The sequence below is a fragment of the Dermacentor silvarum genome, unplaced genomic scaffold (assembly GCF_013339745.2).
Source record: "Dermacentor silvarum isolate Dsil-2018 unplaced genomic scaffold, BIME_Dsil_1.4 Seq117, whole genome shotgun sequence".
NCBI lineage: Eukaryota > Metazoa > Arthropoda > Arachnida > Ixodida > Ixodidae > Dermacentor > Dermacentor silvarum.
Window position 1 is genome coordinate 17,793 of NW_023605620.1, and position 12,987 is coordinate 30,779.

Consider the following 12,987-nt stretch of genomic DNA (forward strand, 5'->3'; position numbering starts at 1 on the left):
TTCAAGCCGTCGGTCCTTGCAGAATCCGTTCTGAAGCTCTGTGAGATGGTTATTGGCTTCAGCCCAAGCACTCATCCACGTTTTCAAAACCTGGGCGAAGACTCTGTATACCACAGACGTGACCGTGACAGGTCGGTAGTCGCGGAGCAGGCCCGCGTCACCCCCTCTCTTCGGGATCAGTGTCCCCCTGCCACGCAGCCAATCTTCTGGGACTGGGTCACCCTTGAGGATGCCAGTGAAAATCTCCGCTAGCTGCTCTCTTGAACGTGCGCCTAGGGTTTTCAGAATGCCTGCAGGAATGTTATCAAGGCCGCGGGCGGTGCGCGCGCTCATGCGACCTATCGCCTTATCCACAGCCAGCCGTGACACCTTCCAATCCACGTGGTCTGGTGCAGTTTTCGCGCCACTCGAGGGTATGGGGGTGCAACTGGCTGCCTGTAGTATGAGTGGCGTTCCGTAGAGCTGCTCCAGATGGCCAGATAGCAACCTGTGCAGGTCGTCAGCCTTCCTGTCGGTTACTGGGTCTCGTAGCGTGGGCTCCGTTGGTCTGCCATCGAGGGAAGACACGTATGCCCAAAACTTAGCCCCTGTACTTTTACCCTCCTTCCGAAGGGCCAGCAGTGTCCTGCGCTCGGCCTCTGCGATCTTGCGCTGTGTCACGGTCTGCATTTTGTGCTTTGCTTGGAGGTAGTTTTCCCACGCTGCCTGGCACGCTGCGTCGTCAGACAGTTTCGCAGTGCGGCGATGCTGACGGTTGGCGATCCGTCTGGCCTCCAGGGCAGCTTGCACTTCTCCGTCCCACCAGCTTCTTCTGGGCCGTCCGCCACGCGAGTTCACGCGTCTCTCATGCTTGCGGATGATGAGTCCGAGTTCTGCCACGTACTGACCGTAAGTTATGGTCTCGTCGCGGTGGGAGCTGTTCTCGAACTCGTCAGTCACTGCTTCATATGCCACAGCAGGAAGGAACCTTTTGCTGGTTCTCGTGTTTCTCTCTTCGTCTTGCGCCACGTAGAGGCGGTGAAAACTAGTTTTATACGATTGTGATCACTGCCGATGCTATATCGTCCATCTTCATCAATGTGGACGCTCCGCAATGAAGAGTTAAGACCCTGGGACACTAGAGAATAGTCTATGCATGTTCGGCTGCCCCGAGCACACCACGTAACGGCGCCGACGCAATCTCCTCGCAAGTTCACTATGCACAGGCACAATTCATCCGAGAGGGACTGCACTAATGTTCCGTTGTGGTCAGTGTACCCATCTAGCTCTTGGATATGAGCGTTAAAGTCGCCGAGCAACATCACTTGCTTTCCGTGACCCCACCGCTCTATATCGTCTTTAATACACTGCATCACCTTGGAGTTTTCGTCCCGCTGGTCCGAGGACACACCCAAATACACTGCGCATGCAATCACATGAAGATTGTGTATATAACCAGCCACCCAAGTGTGGTTCGCGCACGAAGAGCTTAACTGCACCCACTGACTATCACTGCACCACAAGAAGCCGACGCCTCCACCTTTTCGACCATCCCTGTCACGGTTGCAGCCCCCCCAATTCCATCTGGGGTGTACAGGAGGTTGTTCTAAATCGCGCAGGTGCGTCTCCGCGACACCATACAGAGTTTTCTACATGTTGTGCCATCTAGCGGCTGCCACAGCAATTAACATAAGTAGCTCAGGTTAGCCCGAAAAGATGGCGCTACACATACGCACCAACATTTGTTTTGGGGAATCATTTCTAGAGAAGAAAATAAATCAGTCTCGAAACTTTACGGATAAAGGTTGTATTATAAATTAGATGAAAAGTGTCAACGAGAAAATTGTAGAGCAACATGAAAAAAAAATTGAGGACGCTTAAGCTTCGCATTTAAGAGTAGAACGCGATAGCGTTATCGGAACCCGTTTCCATCGCATCGTTCGCATACGGCAAGTAGGCTTCATTCACTGCAACACTGAACGTGAAAAAGCCAGCTTACAAAGACCAAGCTTACACCGATCCCCTTAAAGTCGGCTTCACTTTTAAACAGAAATGCATTGCTGGAAAGACGTTTTTCCAGGGGCAATATAAGTGGTCTTATAGTAAAATGTGAAGGCCCTAGCACCTTTATTATTATTTTATTAATTGTTTCATATTGCCCCGACGCGCGCGTGTCCGAAACAAATTAGCAGGCGAAGTCCCAATTTGACCTGCCTAGGATGCGAGCGCCATCTGGATATCATTTTCGCAAGTAACGTACCCGACTATTAATACTATTAAGATGTGATGGTGTAATTCGTTATTTCAACTACTAAAGAATGAGAAATATATATGATCCGGTGGTTTTCATTTATTTAGTGACCACAGGGACCATGGCCTTATGGTCGCTACGGAACACCGCCATATAGGGTGTACGGCAAATGTTGGCACGTTCTTCATAAACACGTCACCAACGCCGCGCGCGTTCGTTGCGAACGCGAACAAAACGCCGCCGCCGTCGACAACAGCTGTGCGCGTTGTTTGTGTGACCGCACACAACCGCTGTCAAAACGCTGGCTACGTGACGGAAAGGCTAAACGCCGTTGTCGACACTGTTAGGGGAGAGGCGGGCGAGAGCCCAGATAGAGTCGGCGATACAGGCGGCAGAGGCCGGCAGGGCTGCGCGCATGCGCCACAGTGGGAGAGCGGGCAGTAGTAGTAGTGATTTTATTGAAGAAGAAAATGACGCTTATTTCTGCTGCCCAATAGGGAGCACGGCGCAGCGTCAGGGGAAGGGGAAGAAAATCACAGCATATCCACGGGGTGAATGATGATGAGTGGGCGAAGCTCCGGAGGGAATCATCGGATCTCCCGCTTAAGGGGACGCTAGCACAAACGCGTTAGAAACGTGCAGTACTCTGGTAAGGGGGAGCGGCCACAGCGTCTTACGCAGCCATTTACACATGCCGGAACGTGCACCGCGTTTGCCGACGCCATCACATGACTGCTGAGAGAGTATACCCCCCGTATTCATAAACGCTCCTCGACTTGAACTTGACTTGCCACGGCTTTGGGCAGCGCGTTCGAAACGCGTTGAAGGTAAGGCGGAGAGGCCACAGCGTCTTACACCAGCTTCTTACAAGGGCCGTAACGCGCTAGCACAAACGCGTTAGAAACGCGCTAGAAACGCGGCCTTTCGTTAATGTTGGGTATTTATTGCCACCGTGGTGCGTGTGTCTATGTCCGCTTCGTGGCGTAGTGGGCTAACGCCGCGCGCTCGGAAGCGAGGGGTCCCTGGTTCGATTCCGCGCTACGGACACAACTTCGGAATTTTTTTTTCTCATTTTTCTCAGACTGGTTACTCACTACTACTACGACGACGGGGACGGAACGGGTGCCGCTATAAGGAGCTTCGCCCCTAAAAGGAGATAAAGATGTTGAAAAGCAGGGAAGAGAAGGAGAAGCAGCAAGAGTCTCATCCGATCATGAAGGAGGCTGGTGATGGAGGCGGTGGCCTGCTGCGGGCGAGTAAATTTAGGGGCGAGCGCTTAGCGACGGGCGGTGATTCCTTTCAATTCCACAAACTCCAAAGAGCGGACAGTAGTAGTAGTAGTACAGGTTTAGTTTGGGAAAAGATGCGTATTTCTGCAGCCCTTATAGGGAGCACGGCTCAGCATCTGGGGGGAGGGGTATGGGGGGGAGAAAGAGGGAAATAGTGGGAGAAGGGGGAAGGGAGAGGGCACTCGTCCTCGTCTCGGGCAGGGTGCCCCTACAGCTGGTCAGCCAGCATAGTGTCCGCAAGGTAGCCGAGGACCACCTTGAACACTTGGCTGGGGTTGCGGGCTGGATGCAGCAAGTCCGTGCTGGCAGCAGAAGGTAGACCCATGCGGCGGAGTTGAGCCACCATGGTGTTGCGGTGTTGGTCGAGTGCGGGGCAGGAACATAGGAGGTGCTCCACACGCACAGTCTAGGGTGCCTCGATGTCCTCCTCGCCCACCGCTCCCCTTCCACTAAGAAGTCGCGTTTGCTCTCCGCCGTGCGTTCGCTCCCCGTGAAAGCGCGCGTCCCTCGCCCTCGCGCGCTTTAACTCGCACATGCAGCTTACGGCCAATGAGTTTTTTTTTTCTATTGCCGGACGCGACCATCGAATAGTGAGCCCTTAACAGCTTCACTGTAAAACTCTCGATACAGCTTCCTGTTGCCCAATACGTGCTACATAAAAGTGTTTTTCTGAGCGTGAAAGGGGCCCGCGAATACACGTGGAGTGCCTCGAGCGGCCAGTCGCGCCGCAATTTTGCGTGTATTCGCGGGCTTTTTATGTAGCACGTATTGGGCAACAGGAAGCTGTATCGAGAGTTTTTCATGTTGATCTACAATTTTCTCAATGACACTTCTCATCTAAGTATAATATTTGAGAACTTGATTAATTAATGAAGACTGTACTATTTATTTAATTTGGCGCAATGCAAAAAATAATCTGAGTACCTCCAAGCGACGGCATACAACATTACCTGGATTCTGTCCAGCTACGTGACATTTGCACATATTTAATTTGGCTAAAGTTACCCGGGACACCAAATTGTGCGAAAATCATGAAGACTGTTTGCTTATAGAATGTCGCTGTATACATCCACCCCACCCCGCCCGAGGTGTACTCTACACGAGGCCTCAAAAAACACATGCAGTTGGTAAAAACTAAAATGCCGGTTGGGCTCTAAAGGGGGACGGCAGGGGGCGGCCGAAAGCCCCAATATTTCCTCCCCCCTCTCTGCCCCCCCCCCCTTTTTTTTGAAGCATGTCGCGCTAATTGGCGGAGTGCCTTCGTGGGGCCGCAACAAAAATGGAAAATCATGTTCTGATCCCTCAGCATAAATATCCTGGCACCGTCTGTGTGTACATGTATGTGCAGTGGAGAGTATATATTATATAGCGCGAGAAGGGAGCAACGTTAATTGGATGATTGATTGCGCAAATTATGGGAAAACGCACGATGTAGCCAACATTGCATTTTGAATTACTTAGCTTAATGCAAAAACGGATTTAAAGGAAGCCACAGCAAAGGGTAGAACAAAAGAGCTCGGTGGCATAAGTTCCCCCATTCTTTTTCAGATGTGATAAAAGGTTTCCTTATATACGTAGGTTTAGAAAGGGTGTATTTGGGGTGCTAATTCACCGTTTAAAGTACAACCTATCTTAAGATCGCACAATGATCCGCAGCTGGAGAAATTACATTTCGGGTTGTATTTATTTTTCTACGGCTTCCTGGACTGAGGAAGCCGGCCTGAACAAATGCAACACCTGCCTCAATAAAGGTTTCTTCAAGCAATCGATCTACAGATTCTCGAAGGAAAAGACGCTACGTGCACTATTCCCTTCAGATTAATTTTAGACACTTAAATTATTTCCGTGGCCAGCTTGTTAGCCAACGCGTACATGTGTTGGTATGCCTAGATAACAATGGGCCCTTCTGGATACCATGGGTAATTAATTGGCCAACATGAATCCAAGCACGTTACTCCTTTCACTTCAAGTGACCCCCTTCACTTTAAGGCCTAACTGGCGAAATAATGCCAGCGTCTCCCGCAGATGTACTGCCCGTGTCAATAGCCATGAAACTCTCACTCGCGCACCAGGTCACGTCGCCTCTAATAACAAATTCTAGTAATTTTTCTTGGCTGTTTAACATGCAAATTAAAGAAAAACAGCCGTTACTCTGGTGAACACGGATGTAGGATAGCAAGGCTTTATCGTGCACTTAAGCTCTTGTAAAGAGTGGCACGCATTGTCGTATACTGACTGTTTCTCGGAGACTGCATCTTCAGCCCGCCGCTATGCGAAACGACGCACACGTCATCACATCACAGGTTTCCACAACACAGCAACACGTTCAGTCCGCGGACGCCATGACCGCCACGTCGCTCGGGCATAGCGTGTACTAGAACTCCGTAGGTCGGGCATCGCGGCCGATATCGGCCACGCCGCGAGTCCCTCTTTCAAGCTGTGTCGCTGGCAGGTGTTAAGGCGCCACGATCGACACGCCTCGAAGTCTTATACGATGTGCGGTTTTCGTCACAGCATGCGGCCGCCGCGGTACACACGAGTGACGTCCTTGGGCCACATGACGCGGCGCCTTTCACACTCGCGCCACGTGCACGGTGCCTGCTCGGATCATGGTGGACAGGGTGAGCATGAGCACGAACACGATGAGCATCACCCCGACGCCGCCGTACCAGTAGCGCAGCCACTTGCGGCGCGACGACGCCAGTACGGAATCCTCGATGCTCCAGCTCTCCGTCGACTTCATGGTGCCTGCCTTCCTCGTCTTCCTCTTCGCCTCTGTAATATACGTGTCGCACTGAAAGCACAGACGGTATAGAAGTGACTATTCGCGTCGATCCCTTCCGCCGGTGCGCCACTGATGATGATGATGAACCTCTATCTGGCTCGTACCCACTAAGAGGGATAGGCCAAGAATCGTGTGCCACTGCGTACATGCATCGGCACGAAATTTCGTCGCCGTCGTCCAAAGTTGCAGGCCAATGGCGCACCGATGGGGGGGGGGGGGGAGTCGGGTGTTGTGACACCTCCCCACGCGTCCAGCCCCACCAGTCCAAGGTGTACCTTCAGTGCTCTGTCCACATTTTGATTACAATTCAGGAGGTGGCTTGAGGTCGAATCTTCCTGTTTAACGAAAACACTCTATCACTGTCTTGTATTTATTCAGTTGCTCTTAAATTACCATTAGTAAACCGATGAAGAAGTAAACACCGTCAGCATCCTTCGTGTCATTATTATTATAATTATTAGGCATTTTATTTGCTGCTGGATTCCTTTGGCGAAAGCAAGGAATTTGCATATTGTGCAAAGTGCTTGCTCCCCCCCCCCCCCCCCCCCCCCCCGCGCGCTGGCAGAAATCCTGGGTGCGCTATTGCTTCAGGCTGTATTCTCGAAATAGTGCAAAAACTAAGTACACCATGCTGCACACGCATCTAAAGGCTTCGAACAAAAATCTGCGTGAATTACCAGCGCAAACGCTTCTCCTCAGGGCCGTGCTAGCTGCTCCGTGATAATGATGATGAGGAGCGTGATTACACTATCATCGATTTTATGAAAAGGTATACCGGTATTGCCTGTGACATCCAGTCCTTGTGCGGATATATGCCGCATACTTTGAGCGAAAGAGAAGCAGCGGGTAATTGGTTAAACTGCAGCGGAACAAAAGCTGTCTATAGCCTGTCGATACCTTTCCTCTCCACGCAACGTTGATCGACACGGGTTCCCTGTAAGAACTGCTGCCGCTTGTTGAGCATGGCGTGCTGGAAGAAACCTTGCATAAGTACAGAGTGCGAAATATTTTGAGTAAACCGTTCGAGGTCCCATAGTCAAGTGAGACCACTTGAAATTTTTAGTCATTTGATGAAAATTGAAAGAATTTTGACCCCTCATGCCACCGCTGACACCAATAGGGGCTCGATGACACCATGCTGATGTGGCGAATTTTTTTTCTCAGGACGACGCTGACGAAGTATACTTAGCCGTCAAAAAGACTGTCGGAGTGCGTTTCTACCCACATACTGTCCTATCCTCTGCATTGTATCGTGAGTCATCTCCAAAAGAACGTTCAGTGAAGCGCCGACGACGTGGTCCAGATACCACAAGCCTTTGGTCTTCACGGTGACATGCCCAAGGTGGAACTGAAAGTCTCTGAACGTTGTTTCACCGGTGGCATCGTTGACAAGGACTTCCAGGCGCCACTTCAGGGAGTTGATGTACACCGAGGCCTTTACGCCCTTTGAAACCAGCGGGATCCCCAGAGTGTGCGAGATCTGCAGGTCACTGAAGCTGGCTTCGTAAGCGAGGCCTCTTTTTTCCTTTGCCTTGAAACCCGATGCCAGCGTTGCCAACACGCCAGCACTGAACACTTCGGGGGTGACCTGAATCGTCGCGCCGGACAGCATCATCGAGGCGATCCACGAATTTCTTGACTGAACGTCGGATGTCAAAACTGGGAGAGAGAGAGAGAGAAAACATCGAACTCCCCTGAGTCACTCCGATCCTCGGGATCATTTATCGTGATAGGAAATAGAACTATAGAGTCCCTCTGTGCAGTTCTATGCAAATCATGTCTAATGTTCTCAATCACTTGCCCTTTTCTCCAATGCTACGCAAATGTTTGGTCTTACCCTCGAAATCTTTTGCAATTTTTACCCAGTCTCCTGGAAATCCTCTTCAACCTACTTCTTCTCTCAACCAGCGTTCTACATTATGCCATTTTACAGATATTATTTTACAAAAATTATTTTATGTGTATTTCCTTATGCTGTCGTTTCTCGACTTCGGCGCTGTAAGTATACCTACAGTTTGAGCCTATAATTGTATATACTGTGTATGCCACTCTACCAGGGGCAGCCATCAGAGTTGATGGCCTCGCTGGATGCACACGTTTTTTTACTTGTCTGATATTTAAATATTTCGTGTTTCAATATACATATTTATCGCAGTTATTGCTATTTGTGATTTTTCAATATATTAGACATTTTATGAAGCATGCGTGAGGCGTAACTCAGTGCCTGAACAGGTTCGAATCCCGAGGAAGACCTACAATTTTTTTTAATCCTCTGATGCATTCGGTTACAGACATGTCATCACAAAGAATCAAAGATACACACGAGCTGCACTTAGTCGATCGTTTCGTTCGTCACTCGTTACAGTACGTTGCTTAACGAAACGCATTGCTGTGCCTGTAGCCCTGTACACATGTGCGCTCTTTCACTCTTGAAAAGCGTTTCCTTTCTTTTATTTTATTTGCCATTACAGCAGGGGCAGCAAACGAGAAAGAAAGTTTATTGGTAGCTGGAGCGTAATTAACGCTCAGCTGTTTTGATTACCTGCATCAATGCAAACGATGATAATAGAAACAAGTACTTTGGATTGTGGAACGAGACGCCTGCAGTCCATTTCTTCGTATCCGGGCGAATTCCGGGACGGGCTCAACTCCTAAAGACATAGCGTGGCACAGCACCACTATGCCTTATCTCCGGCCCTGTAAAACAGTGCATTATTTCATAGCGTCGTACGTTCTCTGCCACCGCTAACAATCCTGAACATACCTGCAAGCGCATGACGTGTACTCTTCTTATCAACGTCTCTACACAATTGGAACATACCCACGAGGGGGCTTTCTCATAAGGTGGTAGTGAGTGCGTACGAACTTTATTAAGGTCACGAGGAAAAAGAATTAAAGCCAATCAATCCGGCGCAACATCTCCCCCCCTTTTTTTTTTGTCTTTTACTTGGCGTTTATTGTTTTCAGATATGAATTTTCTTTAGCATACCCACTGCCGCCCGATTCTTGGCCTATCCCCCTTAGTGGGTGCGAGCCATGACACAGGTTCATCATCATCATCATCATCATCATCATCATCATCATCATCATCATCATCAATCCGGTGGCTCCACCCAGGTCGGGGCCGGTAGACAGAGTCCTTCGGCGACGAAGGACTTTAATAAGGTGATAATATCACCAAACAGACGAAAAGCGATAAAAAAGAGGCGACACGGTAAAAGAATGGAGCCCTCAAGAAAAGAAAGAAACAAAGGGGAAAAAAATAAAAGAAAGAAATAAAGGAAGAAAAAAAAAGTGAACCATCTCTGGCGCATACCCTACCAGCGCAGTCTTGGTTGATTTTGCTCCTTGAACAATGGTGAGTACGCACTACGTAAAGCCTGCAGTAAATGGGAACAAAAAGATAAACAGTGGACAAAAGAAACATTTTAAGAATTTTCAATAGTACATTACTGTTTTTATTGTTAATTTCTTTACACGCTCTGTACTACTCCAGTACAAATGCTTTAATTCTGGCCCGAATTATCTAAGTGCCAGCGGCTCTTTATCTCTTAAGTAACACTCTGACATCTGAATAACGGATTATCCTATCTTGCTGTACTGCTATTTTATTATTTATACACTTTACTACTTCTGGCGAGAACACGTACCAGACAAATGATAACTGAAACCGACGGTGAAAGAAATAACGAAGTGAATTTGATATCTTTCAGTGCAAAATATAAGTAATACAATAAAGATCACGCTCATGAGCTGAGGGCAGGCCTCTAGGAGCATATGTGATGACCTTGCAGATCGGAGTGACGAAATAAGATGATACATATCCGCGTACGTCGTGCACCGTCAGTCGATCAAGCGAACAGTTTAATAAATATATTGTCGTGTGGAGAACGTTTCTTGAAAATGAATCTGCACTATCCGACATATCACACCGGGAAGACGTAACGTGTATCATGACAACAAAATATATGGGTTTATTGCACATAACTAAAGCAGAACCTATAACAGACATAGTAGTAGTAGAAAACTTTATTTGATGTTTTGAAACGAAGTCCCAGAGGGTGGAGCCCTCCGTGCAGGGCCCCATTTGCTGCTGCTATCCGGCTGGCCCGGTCGATCAGGCATCGCTGGTCGTCGGAGGCTGTGCTGGAAAGAGCGGCTTCCCACTGGGATGGGGAGGGGTTGGGTATTCTAGGTAAGCCGGATGGTTTGGAGCATTCCCACGTAGAATGGTAGAGGTTTGGGTGACCACCACAGAAAGGACATCTGTCGGGGTACTGGCTAGGGTAAAAAGTGTGGCGGAGAGCAAGGCTGGGGAACGTATTAGTTTGGAGCTGGCGCCAAGCGGCTGCATCTGCACGGTTTAGCGTCACGTGTGGTGGAGGGAATGTTCTACGGGATAGTCTGTGGTGTTGTAGTATATGCGTGTATGTAAGCGGTATCGTTTCCACCTTGTCTGGGTTGGACTGGTCTTCCACCGGTGCCTGGCAGACATAGCACGTTCTTTTGTCCCTTCTGTTGATGCTCATTTGCAAATCCGGCCCATATTTTCATGTGATAAAATTCAACAAGGTGTGCAAACAAGACAGAGGTGCACAGGAAGATAGATATTATAATTTGAAGTGATGAACATAGGTCGAACAAGGGGAGCCAACGTTTCAGCAAGGAAAGGACGCCGAAAAATACATGTTTAACAGTTTTAACTGCAAACAACGTGCGCGGATGCCCCAGCTGGACCCAGTGGTCTGCCTTGTTCTTTTTCTTTTGTTGCTTAAAAGTACAGTTGCCCTTGCTTTTCCATCCTCGAAAGCGCTTTCGGGCGGTTCCTGGGGCTGCCACTTTGATATGGGACCACCGTGGAAACAAAGAGCTCGTGGTACATGGCGAAAAAAGTTGCTCCGTGTTTGTTCTTCCGAGAAGAAGCCCGACGATCAGAAGAGCTCTGTATCCCGTAATATGCTTAACATTTTCAATTGCCTCAGCAACACCTACTCTAGGGTACAGCCACTGTATCAACGTTAATCTCCTCCGCGGCCCGAGCCATTCTATCCAAGTGCAAGCCTCTGGGAAGAGCCATAAAGCTCGTGTGGGTCCCGGCTCACTCGCAGGTAACAGGCAACACCATCGCCGACTACCATCGCCGACTCCCATGCCCGAGCGCAGGCGGGATCGCTTGCGCATCCTGTACTGATGAACCGCATGTACCCTGCGGAACACGATACGCTCTGTCCTTTTTGCAAAAGAAAAAAGGGCACCCTGCCGCACATCTTGGCAGAGCTGCACAGAACAGCGATGGGAGACCTTGTTATCCAGCCCCGCCCTACCGATTCAGCTCGCACTGACGGACAGGGGCCAGGAGCTGCTGGAAACATATGGGTCCCGTAACTAGGGAACCACCCCATCTGGTGCCTGCGTGCACCACCGATTTACTTTGGGCCCAATAAAGGTTGATTCATCCTCATCATATAGTAACGTTGCACTCCAAGCTTTTCCCGCTTTTCCGCGTACTGGCTACGCCTCTGAGGAATGCTCCTTGAAGCCGTGTAGCCGCGTCGACATCGCCACTAACTTAAAACATGGCCGCGCCCTTGTGTAGCTAAAAATGTGCTCCTAGCAACAGCCCAACAAGCTCGATTGTTATGTATAATTCAGTTGTTAGGAAGTGCTCGCTATCTTGTGACCATCTACGTTCGGTGCGGAGACTTGTTTGGACACTTCGCTCTGCAAATCACACGCAAGGCAGTTCGCGCTGCGAAGATACCGCGAGGACGCTTCTAGAACATCGGTGTACCAATGGTAGGTCGTTTCGTCCTCCTCGGAATGGAAATCAATGACGACTTGTCTTTAGAGCGCCAAAGTAAGGTTGTAATGCTTTACCAAATGCTACAGACATAGGTGTGAGTTATCTTACGTGGTTATTTGATCTTGTCACCCCACCGCCTCTGCTGCAGAAAGGAGCCAAGCGATGCCTTACGCAACGAGCGCAGAACTTTCTTACAAACCAAAAACGAGGAAGACCAAGGTTGGGAAGCAGAGGAGAAACCAGTACAAGGAGCTGATGAAAGGTATGCTAGCTTGGTTTGTCAATATACTACTGTCATAATTAACTCCAGTGCCTCATTATTTGCCGGCATAGCATGAACACCGGCGTGCATAAGCGAAACTCGGATGAAAAACTGTTGTTGCGTGCAAGCCGTGACTGCCTTGAGCGTTGATAATTTTCACAAAAATTACGTCGGTTAAGTAGCGCTTTTTAAAAATCTTTTTTTTTTTTTTTGGGGGGGGGGGATGTCAGGTTTTGTTAGTTTCATTCTTTGCTAACGTTAGGAAGCTGTTGTCCCTCAGCTTGTATATTATGTCCTTTTGTCAGTCCCAAGAACGGCGCCTAAAGTGCTCATTTTCGTCTGTTCAATAAGTGACTGATTTCTTCCAGTTCTCGAAGCCCACAAAATGAAACTGGAAGGACCTGGCCAGCTTTCAAACGGAAACGCGTATCATAGGAAGGAAATCATACTGACCATTCCTTCAACGTGCAACGTTATATCGTTGCCAATCAACTGCGCTGGCTGCACCATCACTTGTGAAAAATGTGCCTTCAACACTGAAGTGTCCAGTGTAGACAATTACGTAAGTAGCGGCGCATCTTTGTCTGGTTCACTTTTATAAATGAGAAATGTCAGTAC

General features: G+C 49.0%; 1 protein-coding gene and 1 pseudogene across 1 annotated transcript; one reads left to right on the forward strand and one right to left on the reverse strand.

Moving 5' to 3' along the window:
* Positions 1–7,473: 7,473 nt before the first annotated feature.
* Positions 7,474–8,941, reverse strand: LOC125941706 (uncharacterized). Its single transcript, XM_049659515.1, has 2 exons — positions 8,847–8,941; positions 7,474–7,963 (listed from the first exon to the last, which is right to left on the reverse strand). Exons 1-2 carry the CDS (start codon positions 8,914–8,916, stop codon positions 7,497–7,499), a joined length of 537 nt encoding a protein of 178 aa, XP_049515472.1. The 5' UTR covers positions 8,917–8,941; the 3' UTR covers positions 7,474–7,496.
* A 2,910-nt stretch (positions 8,942–11,851) lies between these two features.
* The window catches only part of LOC119434516 (DNA-directed RNA polymerase, mitochondrial-like), a 30,345-nt pseudogene continuing 29,209 nt past the window's right edge, over positions 11,852–12,987 (forward strand).